This window comes from Notechis scutatus, chromosome Z (genome assembly GCF_049901735.1).
Source record: "Notechis scutatus isolate UNSWTSFEM ecotype Mainland chromosome Z, rNotScu1.2, whole genome shotgun sequence".
In the NCBI taxonomy this organism is placed as follows: Eukaryota; Metazoa; Chordata; class Lepidosauria; order Squamata; family Elapidae; genus Notechis; species Notechis scutatus.
In genome coordinates, this window is record NC_142025.1 from 85,247,064 (window position 1) to 85,266,043 (window position 18,980).

At 35.2% G+C, this 18,980-nt stretch overlaps 1 protein-coding gene across 2 annotated transcripts in view; it reads left to right on the forward strand.

The window, feature by feature from the left end:
- The window catches only part of MARCHF10 (membrane associated ring-CH-type finger 10), a 110,001-nt gene that overhangs the window by 19,137 nt on the left and 71,884 nt on the right, over positions 1-18,980 (forward strand). For both annotated transcript variants that reach the window (XM_087946991.1, XM_087946992.1), the window contains exon 3: positions 17,697-17,802. In XM_087946991.1, the coding sequence (XP_087803117.1) occupies positions 17,716-17,802 (87 nt within the window). In that variant the 5' untranslated portion in view covers positions 17,697-17,715. The remainder of the gene's footprint in view (positions 1-17,696; positions 17,803-18,980) is intronic.

The following is an 18,980-nucleotide window of genomic DNA, read 5'->3' on the forward strand; positions in this document are numbered from 1 at the left end:
ACTGCCTGCAGATGAATGATTAGGACATTGCTATTCACCAATCTATTAGGATAGGAATCAAGAAGCAAATTTAACACTGCAGTAGTTTTGTCCTAAAAAAAATGAGTGGACAACATTTTAATTCAGAAGTGGGAAAGACTCTTAGGTGCACTTAAACTGGAAATAGTGAGCTGCAGCTGCCTGCTATAGTTGCTTCCCAAGAATTATTTAGGATCCAGTAGCAGCATTTACATGCATTCTGCAAAATTAAGTTGGTAGTACAGGTCAGTGCTTTGCTTTACATTTCTTTAAAAAACAAACCAAGAATACTAGCAACAACAAAGAATTTTAGAATTTCCATTATTATGTAATAGTTTCCATCAGCTATTGGATGATATTGGGAATATCATCCCTTAAGGGTCAATTACAAGTTATATAGTTCTTGTAAAGTAAGATTAATTTTATTAAAATACCAGTACATATGAACTATGAAGTGTCTATGACAAAAATATAGCAACATTTGTCCCAAAGGTACACGAGGCAACTGGACTTTTTTTGTTTTTGTTTTGAAAATGTTTTGCTTCTCATCAGCTCTGGTGGGGAATGGAAGGATTTAACTCCTTGCAGACACTGGTCATTTACATTCTTTTAGAAAGCCATTGAGTCCACTTAGAGGTTTATCTATGTGCTCAGGATCACTTGAGTAGTGCAAATGGGTGTGGAGGTTTCTTGGAACTGATGAAAGGACTGTGCTGTAGACTGGAGATAGATGATGTTGTACCCCTCCCCCTCTATTGAAAAAATGCTGTTCAATTTTGACATAGATGGCCTCTTTGACCTCTCTTTTAAACCAGCAGTCCTCTGTCCAAAATGTGGACTTTGCTGTTTTCAAAAGAGTGGCCTTTGTCTTTTAAATGCAGATGGACTTCTGAATCTTGTCCTGATGGGTTTGTTCTCCTATGTTGTGCCATGCGTTTATGGTTGTTTTGGTTCCCCAATGTACAGATCTGCACGTTCTCACTGCATTGTACTGCATATACCACATTGCTCAGTTTGTATCTGGGTGTTTTATCCTTGGGGTGAAGAAGCTTCTGCTTTAGTGTATTCTTGGATTTAAAGTGTGTACCTATGTTGTGTTGGCTGAAGATCCTCCTGAGATTTTTAAATATTCCTGCAAAGTATAGAATGACAGCATTGCTTCATTTATTGTTCTCTTCTTTGTCTGTTATGGAGGAGTTCCTTTTGGGTGTTTTGGGGGATTTGATGAAAATCCACTTGGGATATGCACACATTATGAGGGCTTCCATGATGTGTTTTAGTTCTTTCCCATCTTTGTTACCAGGCAGACCTTCAGCTCAGTGGAGTAGGGTTCTGATAACTCCTATTTTGTACTCCAGTGGGTGGCAAGAATCAAAATGTAAATATTGATCTCTGTGTGTGGGTTTTCTATAAACTTCAGTGTTAAGGTTTCTGTCTTCCTTAATGTGTACACCATGGGAAAACCATGACCTCAGTGACTGAGAATCTCCATAGACAATTAGCAGCCATTAGATTCTTAATTATTTGATTATATTTCTCCTTGTCCTTTTATCAGTCCAACTAGCTAAATGCAATTTTTCCCCAGTTTCCTGATTTATGGAAATATAAAGATTAAATGAGTGGGGCCGGGGGGGAATCCTTGTTTCTATCTCATGCTACAGAGATATGAGGTGCTCTGCCACACGACTTACCCTACTCTGGTGTCTTGGCTAGTGCCAAACTCTAAATCTCACTAAGCACATCTCCAAGAGGAAAATCCCACTTCCTTCTAGAGTCAGTCAGTAATGCATGTCAGGTCAACTTGTTCCTCCTCAATGAGATCTTGGATAAGGGGAGCCTTATTATTGACTAACCTGGTATACACCGACCAATCCAGGGCCTCTAAGGTTATGCTGTCCAGGGTCTGGGAATAACCTCAGGAGCCTGGAAGATGCCACTGATACTACACATCAGAGGCATCTTCCTCATAACAACGTGCCCTCTGAGTAGCAGCCCAGAATTTGATTTGTTTTCATTTTGTCTTTTTCTCTTATCAGAAGGTCTTTCAAATTTTTATTTACCGTATTTATCGGCGTATAACATGCACAGGCGTATAACACGCATCTTCATTTTAAGAGGGAAATTTCAGGAAAAAAAATTAAATTTCTAAATAAAAACTTTGAAGCAAAATAAGGGTAGCTCAGAACTTTTTTTTATTAATATTATTACCACTTATAAGGTAAATCAGTGGTCCCCAACCTTTTTGTACCAGGGATCGGTTTCAAGCAGAAAATTTTTGCAAGGACCGGGGGAAGAGAAGAGAAGGAGGCTTCGCTCTCTCGCTGCTCCACCATCCAAGGAAGAAACTGCTTCAAAGAAGCGGGGGGCTTTTCCTGTCGCCGCAGCTATTCCGAGCGCCCGTTTCACCCCCACTCCCACCCGCGCGCGCTTCAATCCACAGTGTCCCATTCTGCCTGCCTGCCTGCCTGCCTTAGTTTCTGGTTGTTTGGGAGCAGCTTGGCTGAGAATAATAACTATTCGCCTCTTTTACTCAGCCGAAGCTGTTCCGATTCAACCATTAACGAGGCAGGCAGGCAGGCAGAACAGCACTGCGGGCGGGCGGGCGGGCGGACGGAGGTGGGGAGAAGCGGGCGCTTCAGGAAGCTGCGGCGACAGGAAAAGCCCCCGCTTTTTGAAGCAGTTTCTTCCTGTGCTGGTGGAGGAGCGAGAGAGCGACTGAAGACTGACCCAGAGAGAAGGACAGGCTTCGGTTGCTTCCTCCCTCCCCTTCTTTCATTTGTGTCCTTGATCCCGATCCCAGCAGCATTCACCAAGGTGAAGAAAGCCGCCATTTTTTAAAAAAAAAATTCTTTGCGGCCCGGTAGAGAGTGCTCCACGGCCCGGTACCGGTCCGCGGCCCGGTGGTTGAGGACCCTGAGGTAAATAATGCAAAATAATGCCCTCTGCTCGCACCGCCCGGCCTCCGCTGCAACGCCCGGCCTCCGCTCGCAACGCCCGGCCTCCGCTCGCACCGCTCGCACCGCCCGGCCTCCGCTCGCACCGCCCGGCCTCCGCTGGCTTCTTAACATTATATCGGCGTATAACACACATACATCATTTGCCCCCTATTTTCAGGGGGGAAAAAGTGCGTGTTATACGCCGATAAATACGGTATTTATTTTTGTAAATCCAAAATTAGAAAATTATCCAAATCACACTTCTGATTTTTTATTTATGTATCATTTTAATTATTATGGCACCAGCTGGCTTTATTTGTACATCTAGTATAACAATTTTTTTCCATATGATTCTTTTTTAGGACATAGAATAACAGAGTTGGAAGGGACTTTGGCGGCCATCTAGTCCAACTCCCTGCTTAAGCAGGAATGTCTATACCGTTTCAAATAAATAGCTGTCCAGGCTCTCCTTTTTTTTAAAATAAAAGCTTTATTTGGGTTTTCACAAAACATAATACAAGTAAAAAAAATTTTTTTTTTTTTTTGAGAATAGCATGGTCCCGGGTTATCACTTCTCTATACAGACGCAAATTCAATTTCATATTCATCTTTGTGTTCTATTCCATATCTTATTACTATTTTAACATATTACTATTTTAACATTTTCTCAATAATTTTTCCCTTCCCTTAGTTTTCTCAATCTTTCCTTTAATTATCTCATTCCTTTCTAAATTCAATTATATATATCTTTTTCTAAATTTCAATATCTTTCTAGTGATTATATTTATACTTTTGTCTGTCCTGTTTCAATTTCATATTTTCTTTTCTCATTAAACAATTTTTCCCTGTAGTTACTAATTGGAGTATGACACTTTTGTATCTTTTAATTTTTATCCATTCAACTCTTATTTAAACTTCAATTTATGCCTTTACAATTATAACATTCAATATAACACATAACTTCCAGTCGAATTCTGCTTGGTGCATTTTTTTTAAGTTTTATTGTTTTTTAAGACAAACATAGACAAACAAAACATTAAAACATCAAACCATCTTCCATATATATATATACATACAGTGTATCGGTTGGTTTACAAATTGTTTTGTGCTTCCACTTTGTAGTCTTCAATTACAATTACATTGTATATATTCTCATATTGTCAATCAAATATTCCTAAATACATTAATATCATTATTAATCAATCATTTGACTATACTATTATTCATTCCTGTTTTACAAGCTAATCAATATTTTATTGAATTTGTTTTGTGATAGTTCATATTATCATCTCAGATCTATCCTACAATCATTTTGTAGATATAATTTTAAAAAATACATTTTAATATATTCATTATGTTCTAAAAATCTACATTTTCATTACCATGTTTTATTGTCTAACCATTGATAGAATAGATCCCAAATTTTATAAAATTGTTTATCATCTTGTTCTCTGATTTCAAATGTCAATCTATTCATTTCAGTACATTGCAATATTTTCTTAATAATTTCCTCCTGTGATGGTATTTTCTCATTTTTCCATTTTTTGGCAAATACAATCCTAGCCACTGTTAATACATGTACAATCAGGTATTTCAATTCTTTACTATATATTTCAGGTAAAATTCCCAATAAAAATATCTCTGGTTTCAAATCTATATGCTTTTTGTCATTTTTTCCAACCACGTGTGGATTTTAGTCCAATATTTTTTGGCATCCGCACAAGTCCACCACATATGGTAATATGAGCCAGGTGTCTGATGACATTTCCAACATTTTTCAGATTTCTTCTTGAACATTCTTGCTATTCTTGTTGGGAAAAAATGCCACCTATAAAACATCTTATACAAATTTTCTTTATATGCTGTTGACAATGTCATTTTATAATTTTGAGACCACAATTTTTGCCATTTTTCTAAATCAATCTCATATCCAAAATTCTTCCCCCAAGCAAATTGTTTCTTTAACTTGTTCTTCTTCTAGCTTAATTTCTAATAGATATCCATACAATTTTTTAATCACCTTTTCATCAATACCTGTCTTATCTAAATCAGTCAATTTATCATAGAAACCTTCTGTTTTAGAATCTTTATCATACCTTGAATGTATTTGCACATATGAAAACCAATTCATCTTTATACCTTGTTCTTCTATTTTTTGCATAGATTTAAGTTCACCCTTTTCATTCAATATTTCACCATATCTAACTGTTTGTTCCTTTTTATATATTATAGGATAGGAAAAAGCTTCAATAGTCGATAGCCAGACTGGAATTTTCAAATAACATTGCCTTTTAGTCTTCTCCCAGTTTAACCACAGAGACTCCCATATATAATGTCTTCTAAAATACCCCTGTGTTTTAGTTCCTTTATACTATAAAAAAGCATGCCACTCCAACAACAGATCATGTCCTTCTAATGTCAACAATCTAGCATTTCTTAATGTTATCCATTCCTTAACCCACATCAAATTTGTAGTTTGGTAGTACAACTCCCAATTAGGCAAACCAAATCCTTCTCTTATTCTAGCATCTTGCAAAAGTTTTAATTTTATTCTCGCTTTCTTACCTTGCCATATATATTTCAACACAATTTTATTTAAATCTTCAAAATAATCTTTTCCAAGCCGAATTGGAATTGTTTGGAACAAATATAACATTCTGGGTAATATATTCATCTTGATTGTTGATATTCTCCCTATTAATGACAGTTGTAAATTTTCCCATTTCGCCAAATCTAGCGCTATCTGCTGCTTAAGTTTAATATAGTTATTCTCTTTTGGTGTACTACATCTTGCTGTCAAATGTATCCCCAAGTACTTGATCTTATTTGTGACCTGGATTTTTAATACATCTGCCAGTTCTTCCTTTTGTCTTGATATTCTTTGTCAAAATCTTTGTTTTGTCTTTATTTATTTTCAAACCAGCCACCTTCTCATATACCTCTGTCTTTTCTATCAATTTTAATGCTGTTTCTAGTGGGTCTTCTAAGATGAAAACCAGATCATCTGCAAATGCTTGCAATTTAAATTCTTCTTGTTTAATTTTCATCCCTTTTATGTCCTTCTCTAATATTTCTGTTTAGCACTTCCAAGGTTAACACAAACAACAAAGGTGCTAGTGGGCACCCTTGTCTTCTTCCTTTTCTTATATCAATAGAGTCAGTTAATTCTCCCTCTATCATTACCTTTGCTGTTTGCTTATGATATATAGCTTCTATTGCTTGGATGAATTTTTTACCAAAACCCATCTGTTCCAACTGTAATAACATGAATCGCCAATTCACATTGTCAAATGCCTTCTGTGCATCTAAGAATACCAACGCCATTTGTTTTTCAGGGTGTGCCTCGTAGTATTCCAAAGTGTCCAAAATTACTCTCATATTGTCTTTAATTTGTCTCTTTGGCAGAAATCCATTTTGGTCAGAGTGAATAAAATTATTTAGGTATTTTTTAAGTCTTTCTGCCAATATTGAAGCAAAAATTTTATAATCTGCATTTAGTAGGGAAATAGGTCTGTAATTCTTGATTTGTAATGGGTCGGCCTCCTCTGTTGGGATAAGTGTAATATAAGCTTCTGACCATGATTTAGGTATCTTCTTCTTTGACATAACTTCATTCATAACTTCTAGCAATGGAAGATTCAACGATTCTTGTAGTGTTTTATAAAATTCCACCGGAAGTCCATCTGGACCTGGTGCCTTTCCATTGTTTTGCTTCTTAAGTGCTTCAGTTAACTCCATCATCGTTATATTGCTTTCTAACATTATTTCAATCTCTTTAGGTATCTGGGGTAGGTTAGCATTCTGTAAGTACTGTTTAACTCTTTCATTATCAATATTCTCTTGTGTATATAGTTTCCCGTAATAGTCTCGTATAATTTCCTTCTTCTCTTGGCCTTGATCATCTATTAATTGCAATATTTTCCTTGATTCTTTCTCCTTTCTCAGTTTATATGCTAACCATCTACCTGGTTTATTTGCATCTTCAAAATAGTTCTGTTTCGCGCCTCTGATTTTCTGTGCTAATTCTTCTTTTTCCATTAATCCCATTTTATGTTTAATTATATCCATTTTTAACTTAATGTCCTTTTTCTGTGGCATTTTCTGTAACTCTTTTTCAAGTTCTTTATACTCATCCTCTAATGTCTTAGAGGCTGGTCTTTTCGTGATATTTCTTTTCCTTGTATAGTCAATAGACTATATTGACTATATAGACTATATCAAGCCTCTGGTATATGCCTTCATTGTATCCCATACATTCTGCATTGATGTGTCTTCTTTTTTATTTTCTTTAAAGAGAAAAGCCAGTTCTTTCTCCATCCTCTGTATGAAGTCTTTTTCTTTTAATATAGTATTATTTAACATCCATCTAGATCTTCTTTGTCCTTTCCATTTAATTGTCATTGGATTATGATCTGCCCAGATACTTGTTTCAATATTTATTTCTTGCATATTGGCTAATAATTCTGTTGATATCCATATCATATCTATTCTGGACCATGATAAATGCCTGTTTGAGTAGAAAGTGCATTGTTTAGTCTTAGCGTTTCTTTCTCTCCATGCATCTTTTAGGTTTATTTCATCTGTCATTTTAAAAAAGGATTTCGGAAGAGTCTTTCTGTTTTGCTTTGTTGTTTTCTGTGTTGTATAGTCCAATTTACTGTCTACAATTCCATTGAAGTCTCCCCTCATAATGATATTAGTGTAGTCCAGTTCAATTAGTTTCATATGTAGTTTTCTATAAAATTCTTCTTGATTGTCATTCGGGGCATAGATTGCGATCAGGAGTGTTTTCATATTATTGTCCATTATTTCCACCATTAATACTCTTCCATCATCATCTGTATAGATCAATTTCGCTGGGATAATATCTTTAATGTATAAAACCACTCCTCTTTTCTTGCATTGTGTCAAAGAAGTAAATATTTTCCCTAACTTTGGCTGTATCAACAGTTGTTCATGTTGCTTTTTAATATGTACTTCTTGTAGGCAGATTATATCAATAATTTCTCTAATTTATGGAAAGTTTAGCTTCTTTTAGCAGCTGAGTTAAGTCCATTTATGTTAATTGTAATTAGTTTTTTCTCTTTCATGTTTATACTTTATAAGTAGGTTTAGCAGCTCTTGTAGATCTTGGTTCACGTTGTTCCTTAACTTCCACCTTTCCACCTACTGCACCTTCTTCTTTTTCAGTCGCTATTTGGCAATTCTCTTGGAATTCAATTAGTGACATTTCTTTTTCTGTCTCATCCTCTCTCCCTCCAAAGTATTCAGTATAAAACAATTCAGCTTTCTCAATTGAGTCAATTCTGTGTCTCTGTTCTTGCCATGTGAACATTAAACCTTCTGGAATCAGCCATCTATATAATTCACCTCTTTTTTAAGTAGGATTTTAGTTAGGTACCAGTATTCTCTTCTCATTTCTCTCTTCTGGGCACTTGTTTCAGGGCCACAATCTCCTTATCTTTATATTTCAATGTTTTCTCTCTTGCCACCTGTAATATTTGTGTTTTAATGGCTTTCTTTGTAAATCTGATGTGAACTTCTCTTGGTAAGCTATTTCTCATTGCATATCTTGTGAAGACTCGAAAAACCTCATCTATTCCATCCATCATCTTCTCTTTGGTTATTTCCAGAGCTTCAGCCAAGATTTCTATCATTATCTCAGCTAAGTTTTGTCTCTTTTCTTCCTCCATGTTTTGAAAACTGAGATAAAATTCTGATCTATCCATCTCCCATCTCAGCATCCCACTTTTATCTTGTTCAACCACTGTTAATCTGTCATCAATATCTCCAATCTTCTTATCTCTTCGTTTATCTTCTTCAATTTTTTTGAATTTCTCATCTTCATCATCATTTGTTGAATATTCTCCACCTTTTCATCAGTTGTTTCTATTCTCCTTTCAATATCCTCTGTTCTTGCTTGTATGCTTTGAATTCCTTGCATTATCATCTGCAATGTCACTTTTTCCTGTTCTTTTTCTTGCTGTAACATCGTCTGTATTGAACGTTGTCCTCCAGATGGTGAAGAGGAAGAAGTAGGAATTGAAGAACCAGCCGCTGTTAGTTTCCTGCTCATTTCGGACAATTCAAAATCTTCAGGTTCTTCTAGACCTTAATCCACTCATGAAATAGCCAATTGTAAATCCAAGAAAAAATAGTGGAAAAAAAGAAGCTGGATTTAAAAAAAAAGATTAAAAAAAGATACAGGTTCTTGTATACCTTAATCCAATCGATTAATTAAATAGCAGTAAAAGCTCAAAAAAGTAAGAAAAAAAACCATAAAAAGAGAAAGGAAAAAATTGTTAAATCTTGTGGAAGGCAGAAAAATAAAAAGTAAAAAACTAAAAAGAAAAAGGAATTTCTTCAGGTTCTTCAACACCTTAATCCAATTAAAAAGTCTCAGGTATGAAAAAGTATACAAAAAAAGGAAGCCACAAAAAAAAAAAAAAACAATATGGAAGGTAGATAAAAATGTAGGAGAGGGAGAGAGAAAAAAAGAAAAAGCCTACTCCCTTAAAAAAAAAAGAAGGAAAACATTAATACTAAGACTTTTCCTTTAAAATAAAATGCAAAAGTAAAAATTAGGCTCCAAAAGCAAAAAGAAAGACAAAAGCAGGTTCCAAAAGTCCAGAGATCCAAATAACTATTACAAATAATAAGCTGATAAGGAGGGGGTGTGAGGAATAGCCCAACTTAAAAAAGAGAAAGAGAACACATTGTACCTATTTAGTTATCCAAGGCTTTTGTTAATTTTTATAGCTCTCTTCTCTAGAATCTTATCATCTTTTTTTCTGTATACTTCAACACTTCAACACCAGACTCCAGCTACTGATAGAAACCCAGAAGAGCACCTGCAATAACACTCTCCCATGCTCTTCCCTCTATCTTATCAGACAGGCAAAGAGTCCTTGAAAAGAAGTCTGAATTCTTTCTCAGCTTTGTCTGGTCGAAAGAGAAAAAAAGAGAAACAATATTTCTAAGCCTCTAGTTGGCAATGTTACAAAGTTTCCTCTGTTTTCACTTTCCCCCTGCTTTTCCAAACAGATTATTATAAAAAAAAATAATTAAAAAGGAAAAAGGGGTTAGGAAAAAAAAAAGGCTAAAAGGGGATCTCCAGTCTAAAATATTGTAAAGACAAAAAGGAGAAGAAACAAAAATGAAAAATAAGATAGAAAAAAAAAAGACCAGTCCAGTTCAAAGTAAAAAATCGTACACAGAGTCCAGCAAAAAAAAGAAAAAATTAATTTGACTTCCCATTTAAAATTGCCGCTTAATTACTTCTGTCTGAAATTTTACAGATTCTTTCTTTTCATTAGGGTGTCCTTTTAAATCTTTAAGAAAAACTTCTCACCAAACCCGCACACTTTTTCTTTCTATCCTCTTCTGTTTCGGAGCTGTCCCAGCTTCAGCAGCTTTAATGGCTGCCTCTTTGCCGCTGGCAAAAAGAACTTCTCCTGTATCTGTTTCTATTTCATATTTCCTTTTCTCATTAAACAATTTTTTCCCTGTAGTTACTAATTGGAGTATGACACCTTTGTATCTTTTAATTTTTATCCATTCAACTCTTATTTAAACTTCAATTTATGCCTTTACAATAATAACATTCAATATAACACATAACTTCCAGTTGAATTCTGCTTGGTACATTCTTAAAATACGTACTAAGTTCTTAAAGAGAAAATATATATATAAAATAAATAAATAATAAATATATAAAATACTTATTCTATTCCAATTCAGCTCTATCATTAATGTTAGTTATAATCTTTGACATCTTTAACATTTCTTTTCAATAGGGTATCATACTTCTAGGAACACTTATAATATTTCCACAATTTTTTGATGTTTCTTTCATATTCCTCTTCACTTAATTTTTTATAACACAGTTATAATAATTAAAATGTTCCCCTCCTTTCCTAATTTCATTCTCTCATTCTCTTTATTTCATTTTTTTATTAAACATTCCATTACATTACAATGAGTATTTTATCTATCATTTTAATTACATTTGTTTCATATTTTCAAAGTTCATTTCTATTTCTAATATAACAATATTATCTTATGTACCCTTGCAGAATCCCCCTTTCAATTAAGTTTTCACCCATTATCTCTGTGTCTTCTAAATAGGCTTATACCCTTAATCCTTGTACGTTTTCCCTGTTTCTCTATGTCCTGTTTCTGTCCTTTATAATTTCTTTTCCTTTCCCTTTTCCCCACTTCTTCTCCCTTCCCTTTTTGACCCCTTCTCTCTCTAATTCTGATTCTCTCTTCTGTAATCCTCTCTACTGTTTCTTCCTAATGTTGTAATTACTTTTCAAACTATTCTCTTTTGGGGGGTTCTTTTTTCAAATCTTAAATTTTTCACTCTCTTTCCCCCCTTTCCTTTCTTTTCCCCACATAGAAATACTTGGTTATTGAAGATGGCTCCTTCTTTGTCCCGCCCTTCTTGTTCTACAGGCATTTTTTTTTTTTTAAAACAGTTTTATTAGTTTTTAAAGACAAACAAAACAAACAAAACGTAAAAACATCCAACTTTTCCATAAGTATACAAACAGTGTGTCAGTTGGTTTACCAATTTTTGTGTGCATCCATTTCGTAGTCTCAATTACAGTTACATTACATAATGACTCATATTATCAATCAAAAATTATATACCCTAGTATCACTATTAAACAATCATTTGACTCTGATTTTGTTCATTCATGCTTTACGAGATAGCTATAATTTACTTAGTTTATTTAATAGCAAATCATATAATCATACCAAATCTATCCTAAAAACATTTTATAAATATAATATCAAATAGAAAAGAAAAAAAATGTATCTTTATATATTCATTATTATCTAAAATTCTAAATATTCTATTTATTATGTTTTATCATCCAACCATCTATAGAAAAGACCCCAAATTTCATAAAATTGTTTATCCTCTTGTTTTTTCAAATGTCAATCTACTCATCTCAGCACATTCCAATATTTTCTTAATAATTTCTTCCTGCAATGGTATTTTCTCATTTTTCCAGTTTTTAGCAAATACAATCTTAGCCGCTGTTAATACATTTACAATTAGGTATTTCAAATCTTTACTGTTTTTTTGTCATTTTTCCCAACCACATGTGAATTTTAGTCCAATATTTTCTAGCATCCTCACAAGTCCACCACATATGGTAATATGAGCCAGGTATCTGATGACATTTACAGCATTTTTCAGATTTATTCTTGAACATTCTTGCTATTCTTGTTGGGGGAAGGTGCCACCTGTAAAACATCTTATACAAATTTCCTTTATAAGCTGTTGACATTGTCATTTTATAATTTTGAGACCACAATTTTTGCCATTTCTCTAGATCAATCCCATATCCAAAATTCTTTCCCCAAGCAATCATAGTTTCTTTAACTTGTTCTTCCTCAAATTTAATTTCCAATAAATAACCATATAATTTTTTAATCACCTTTTCATCAGTACCTGTCAAAATCTTATCTAAATCAGTCAATTTATCATAAAATCCTTCTGTCTTAAAATCTTCATCATACCTTGAATGTATTTGCGCATATGAAAACCAGTTCATCTTTATACCTTGTTCCTCTAAATTTTGCATTGATTTAAGTTCACCCTTTTCATCCAGTATTTCCCCATATCTAACTGTTTGTTCCTTCTTATAAATTATAGGATAGGAAAATGCTTCAATGGTCGATAACCAAACTGGAATTTTCAAATAACATTGTCTTTTAATCTTCTCCCAATTCAACCACAAAGACTCCCTTATATGATGTCTTCTAAAATAACCCTGTGTTTTAGTTCCCTTATACCATAAAAAAGCATGTTCTACAGGCATTTCTTGTTGTTTCTCATAGTTCAGGATCTCCATTTCTAAAAATTGAAATATGAAGCCAAAGGAAACCTCTTCCTTCTTGTGCATTTTCTTTCTGTTTTTTAAGTTCCATTCTCAATTCTTCCAAGAGTGATACCATTTTAAAAACTTTTAAACAACCACCCGATTAATTTTAGTCCTTTAGATCTAATAGCTAAAAATCCAAAAATCACCAAGTAATCCAAATAATCCAAAGCTGTTTCTTCTTGCTTCTTTTTTCCACTTTCTCTTCCTGGGGTTCTCTTATCTTGTTACAAAGTTTCAGTTAAAATGTATCTTTTAGGAATCTTGTTAAAGTTTCACTGTTAATTCCTTTCACTTCCAGGTGGTCTCCTCCATTTTTCCAGATCCCACCCTTTTGTTTTTTTCCTCCTTTTAAAAGTTTTTGAGAATCCAGAAATCTTTATTATCCCTTTGACATTTTATTTTCAGCTTAAATACCTGTTAATGTCAAAGTGGAATTTTTGCCGGTTTCTTGCTTAAATCTCTTAGTTGTCAATATAGGGAAGAAAAAAAAAAAAAAACAAATCCTTTCCCTTCCCTCTTTTATTCGCAGCTTCAAAGTCTTCTTGGGGAACAAGGTTGTTCTTTATAATTCAAATTCCAGGGTACCTTATATTGTTGCTTTTTCAGTTTGACCCGGTCAGCCAAAATTTTCTCTTCTTATCTTCCTCCTGCACTTTCTTTTTCCAGTCGAGTTCTTCTTTGAGGTGGCCATTTCTGACCACCACTGCAACCGCCTTCGGGAAAGGGAGTAATGGCCAGCTGGGGAGGAGAGATGCGGCTCTCCTTGACCCTGCTGGCAGTCTCCCCCCTCTTCACCACCTCTACCTTTCATTTTTAAATCTACACTCTACCCCCATCTCAGTTTTGTCCAGTGAAGCCTGTTCCTCTGCTATAACCACTTTTAAATCCAGGTTATGATACCAAGCAATCTTAAAAATAACTTCTGAGTGCATTCTGCTCACATATTCTTGAATTCATCCAAAGTTAAGAGTGTTTTGCTGCATGTCTTTTTTTTAATTATAATTTTATTTCTTTCTGTTCCCTCTAGTGTCCTGTCTTCAAAATCTCATCAGTTTTTGAAAACAGAATTTAGATCAATCTGTGGTGTCAATTAATTTATTCAGAAGTTCGTATGCTCTCAACCATGATATTGTCCTGATATATCCAGTCAGGCATTCCCAAGATGTTTGTCTTATAATTTAATAACATTTAAAACTAACCAGATCAGATTTATTAGTCTTCTTAAACATTGGGACTTATAGAGCAAAATCAGTTTGGGCAAATCAATATGTATAAAAAGGGAAGCCAGGTTGGAAGGTCATCTGCATTCATTCTGATTTATTATACAGGACCAGATCACTTTCAGCTGCTGTTCTAGTTTTGTAAGTGGGCTATAAATTTGAAGTTTTTAATAGCTGAACATTCTGGCTAAAATGGAAGTTATATATTTTGGTGACATTGTTCATATACCAATAAAATGTTCAACCAATTAAGCAGACAGAATTGTGACTGGCATCCCAATATTGGTTAATAGTAGAGTAACTACTAACCCACGACCCATAAAACTTATGAAATATTTCTGTTTGACTACCTCAATTTTCCTCCTTTTTTAATTTATATTTATTTGTTGTTGGCTTTTAATAATGTTTATTTTTTATTTGTGAAAAAAAATGTGAAAAAATGGTCAGTAATGACTGTTTATAAATCTATAAAATACATTTATAAAGTATGACCTAAGCTGTACATCTCACTGAAGTCCAGAACTCAGAGAAAGTGAAAGAGTATTGAAGGAAATTGTCCCTGATTAGCCTGTCTCTGTATGCCAGTCGTGCCTATAGAGAGACGAAGCAAAAGAACCTAGAGCAGTACAGTGGAAACTTGGGTTGCGAATGCTCCTGTTCATGACCAAATCGGGTGGCGAACAAAAAATCCACCCAATTTTTGAATCGGTCACGATTCAAAAATCGGGTGGTGAACAAAATTGGTGCAGAAAGATTCCTTTTCTGCACCAATTTCCCCTTCAACACCATTTTATTGACTGCGCGCATGCACAGTCGGATGTGCTTCCAGATGCGACCAAATCGGGTCATGAATAGAGTCTGAAAACTGGTTATGGTCGCGACCTGAGGCTCCACTGTAATGGCAAAAGACATAAAATGACTTTGTCCAAACACAGACACATGATCATGTTTGGGCCTAGCCTATGGAGAGAATTATCAAGCAGTCCTACTTTTTGCTCTTATTTCATCCATAGAATTTCACCCAAAGGTGTTGTTCACACAACTCATTGGCAAGGACAGGGTCAATAAATTCTTTGCAGCCTCAATAATATATTTCCTATTAATTTGTGGATAACATCTCTCACATTTGCTCTAACTACAGCATACAGAGAAGAATCTAATGAAATGATTTGGGCAACATGTGGGATTTATTTTAATGTCTAAGGAATGGGTAGGATTTCCTACAAAATGCCCTTTGCTATCTGAGGCTAAATCCATCCTTCACTTGGCTGCTTTGGATAGCTAGGATATCTGCATGTGGTTGGATTTTAGATATGATAAATGCTTCTTTGGGTGAAGCCCAAATCATTTCATTTCTTTCCTTTATCCATTGCTGGCAATTTTACAACTGTTAAATACAGAATGTGAAAAATTAAGAGATTTTATTGGGGGGCAGGAAAACCTAAGTAGACTATGTTGCTGAAAATGCACAGAGGAGCTCATTTGCCATCTCTAAATTCCTTAAGAGTGTGGCACTACATACCTGTATTTCTCAAATTATTTGAAGCCAAGGCAAAAACCAATTTATCCATGGAGCATAGCCGAGCCCTTTCTTCCAAGGAAACATGGACAGGACCATGCCCCACTCATCATCAATGGAGAACGAGTGGAAACTGTCCCTACGATTAGATTCCTCGGCATCCATATTTCAGCTGATATCTCCTGGTCCCCTAATACCAAGGCCATAGTGAAGAAGGCTCAGCAGCGGCTGCACTTCCTGCAGGTTCTCAGGAAGAACAATCTGGATAAGAAGCTGTTGCTGGCTTTCTATAAAGCCTCTGTGGAGAGCACTCTGACATATTGTCTGGGTGTGTGGTATGCAGGCTCCACAGTTGAGGACAGGAAAACTGTACAGAGGATGATAAACACAGCTCAAAAGACCATTGGTTGCCCTCTGCCCTCCCTGGAAGACTTAGCCAGGTCCCGCTGCCAAAGCAGAATCAAGGCCATTATAGAAGACCCCTCACACCCTGGCAATTATCTTTTTGATCTGCTGCCGTCTGGACGGCGTTTTAGGTCAATAAAAATCCATACCACTAGACTAACAGTTTCCTTCCCTGGGCCATCCGAACTGCAAATAAACACGAAGTCACTACCTTATTAAGATGTGAAAAGATGTGAAATCTCAATACCCCATTCAGATGTATAATAACATATTACAGTACAATCCATCTCTTGTGTATTATACTCGGCTAAGCGTTACAGTCAGTGTTGGATGTATATTTTGTGTATATTCGTAGATATTGTACTCTCAAATTGCAAGTGGAGACGTGGGTACTCTATTTTTCTTATCTTCATTTTTAAGTGCTTTGGTTTTATTGTATTGCGAACAGTTGCTGGGGTACATCCACAGTTTCGTTGTACTTATACAATGACAATAAAGTTCTTCTAATTCTAATTCTAATTCTGCACAATTAGAACTTCTACAATCCAAATTTTTAACAATAACCCTTCAAGTCCCTATTATATTTCTAATATCCCTCTAAATAGAGACGGAATTTATGAAAGACTAGAACAGGGGTGTCAAACTCAAGGCCCACGGGCCGAATCTGGCCCGCAGGGTGCTTAAATCTGGCCCGGAAATATCAAAGGACTGTCCTGCACTGCCTCTGTCAGCTAAAACGGGCTGCATGCATCTCGTTTTCACCCTCCATGGCCCCCTGCAGCATGCTTACAGCTGAAAATGGGCCAAAAATGGGCCAAAACGGGCCTGAAAACAGTCCTGGAAATGGCCAGCAGAGTGCTGCAGGAGGCCATGGAGGGTGAAAATGAAGCTCAGGGGGCCACGTGCACCCCCTTGTTCCCCATTTTGCTGGCAGGGTGCTGCAGGAGGTATCCATCCTGCCCACGCTTCCCCCCCTTTCCCCCGCTGGGACATGGAGAAGTACAGTACTGATCTGGGCCTCAAAGAAATCCAGTTTGACACCCTTGGACTAGAGTATGGGTGATCATACTCAACTGTTAGCTACAGATTGTCTTTTTTTAATCTCTTGGTCTTGCCCCATTAATTATGAGTGATAATTGTCCATTCATATGGAAATCAGCAATGGTAACTTAAAACTCATTTTTGTGCTTCTCTTCTGGTCTTCTATTCAGTATGGGATGTTATCAGCTCAAAGCACTTATTAAACTTTTGTGTAGCAAACATGAAGGATGGATCTAAGACCCAAACTTTATTGCCAGTGAAACCAACGTGTATTCTATCTCCCTATAGCATATTTATTTAATTAAACTCAAAATACCTAAAAAAAAGAAGGCCCTTTAATCTGGAACACTGTCATTGTCATGAACATTCTCTCTCCCTCCCTCCCTTAGAGTGTTTTGTAACTTGATACAATCTTCCACATACAACCTTTTATGCTCCACTATAACCTCCATTGCTCCTATCCATTCTTTTAGATTCTGATTTTATAAATACATTTATTTTTAATTCTTATATCTTTTATATCTTCTAGCTTTTTATAATTTTTCTTAGATTTATATTTTTTGATATATTCATTATCCTTTTTAAATGACTATGTCACACCTTTCTTATCCTGGTTTGTCACTGCAATAAAGATGTAATTTGAATGTATATTTTATAGGTTTTCCTGAAGTATTGCCATGTATGAAGCAAAGGAAAGACAGAAGTTTATCAGTGATGCTCAGTACCTAAGAGAGATGCAGCACAAGATGGATTCAGAGTATCAGGTAATAAATTATATTTTAGTACCTTGATTTTCTTAAAAAAAACATGAGCCAGAAGTAGTCTTCCCCAAATTAACCATTGTTGTCTGGGGATACTAGGATGACGCATACTTCAAGAAATCTGCAGAGCTGCTGATTGGGAAAAATTGGCAGAGGGTGTTATGGATGTGTGGACAGATTCCATTAGCTATTGTTTGAATTTTAGTCTCCACATACAACTCATTTGAAATAGATATATACTTTATTTATTAGGCTTGCCTAAGAAAACAAGAGCACATTAAAGACCAGTCTGATAAAAAACGAGAACAGAGCAGACAAGAACTGAGGCAGAGAAGTTTATCATCTATCTCTCCAGTGCGTAGATATGAAAGGCCATGGATTTCAAGACTTCCTGTTAATAGACAGGCAAGTATTTGCTAACTTTAGTTGTGAAGTAGAAAAAAATGTTTTGATAAAGACTCAAGCAGCTTTTAAAAAATCATAATTCTGGTGGATCAGCTGTCAATGTATTTTTAAAATATGAAGCACAGTAGTTCACATAAGTTGTACATCTTAGAATTATTATGAAGGCTGAAGTCCATAACTCTTGGAGAATAAGGTTGTTTTTTTCAATTAAACATTTCATTCCCCTTAGGTCTTGTAACATTCTAACTGAGAATTGGAGCTCAGAGGTAGCACCAGAGAAGGATAAAGAGGACTAACAATAACAAAAACTTTTTGGAAAACTTTCTTCGTGAAATTTGCTAAAGTACAGACCATTCAGTTTTCTAAGAGTATTGCTAGAGGGGCTTTCTTCTGTGTTCTGAAAATAAGATTACTTGTTTAATAGAGAGTTAAGTAAAGGTAACACATAATATATCTCTCATAAGTTTAACCTTTCAAATAAGGAACAAATATTATGCACACATATTAATCACTGTTGCCTTCCATAGTAAGCAAAGTTAAGCAAGATATAGAAAAGAAGTAAGAAATAATAAGGCAAAGAAATTATAGGTTAAGGAAAGGAAAAGACAGCCATTTGTCAGAAATAGTATATGACCTCCTAGTCCCTTCCAACTCTATTACTATTACTTTTATTGAAAAAGAAAATACAGTTAAATCTACAATTCACTACATCTCTCCATAATATTACTTTCATCACATTTGTAGACTAGTCTTTAACTCTTCAGTCATATTGCCTT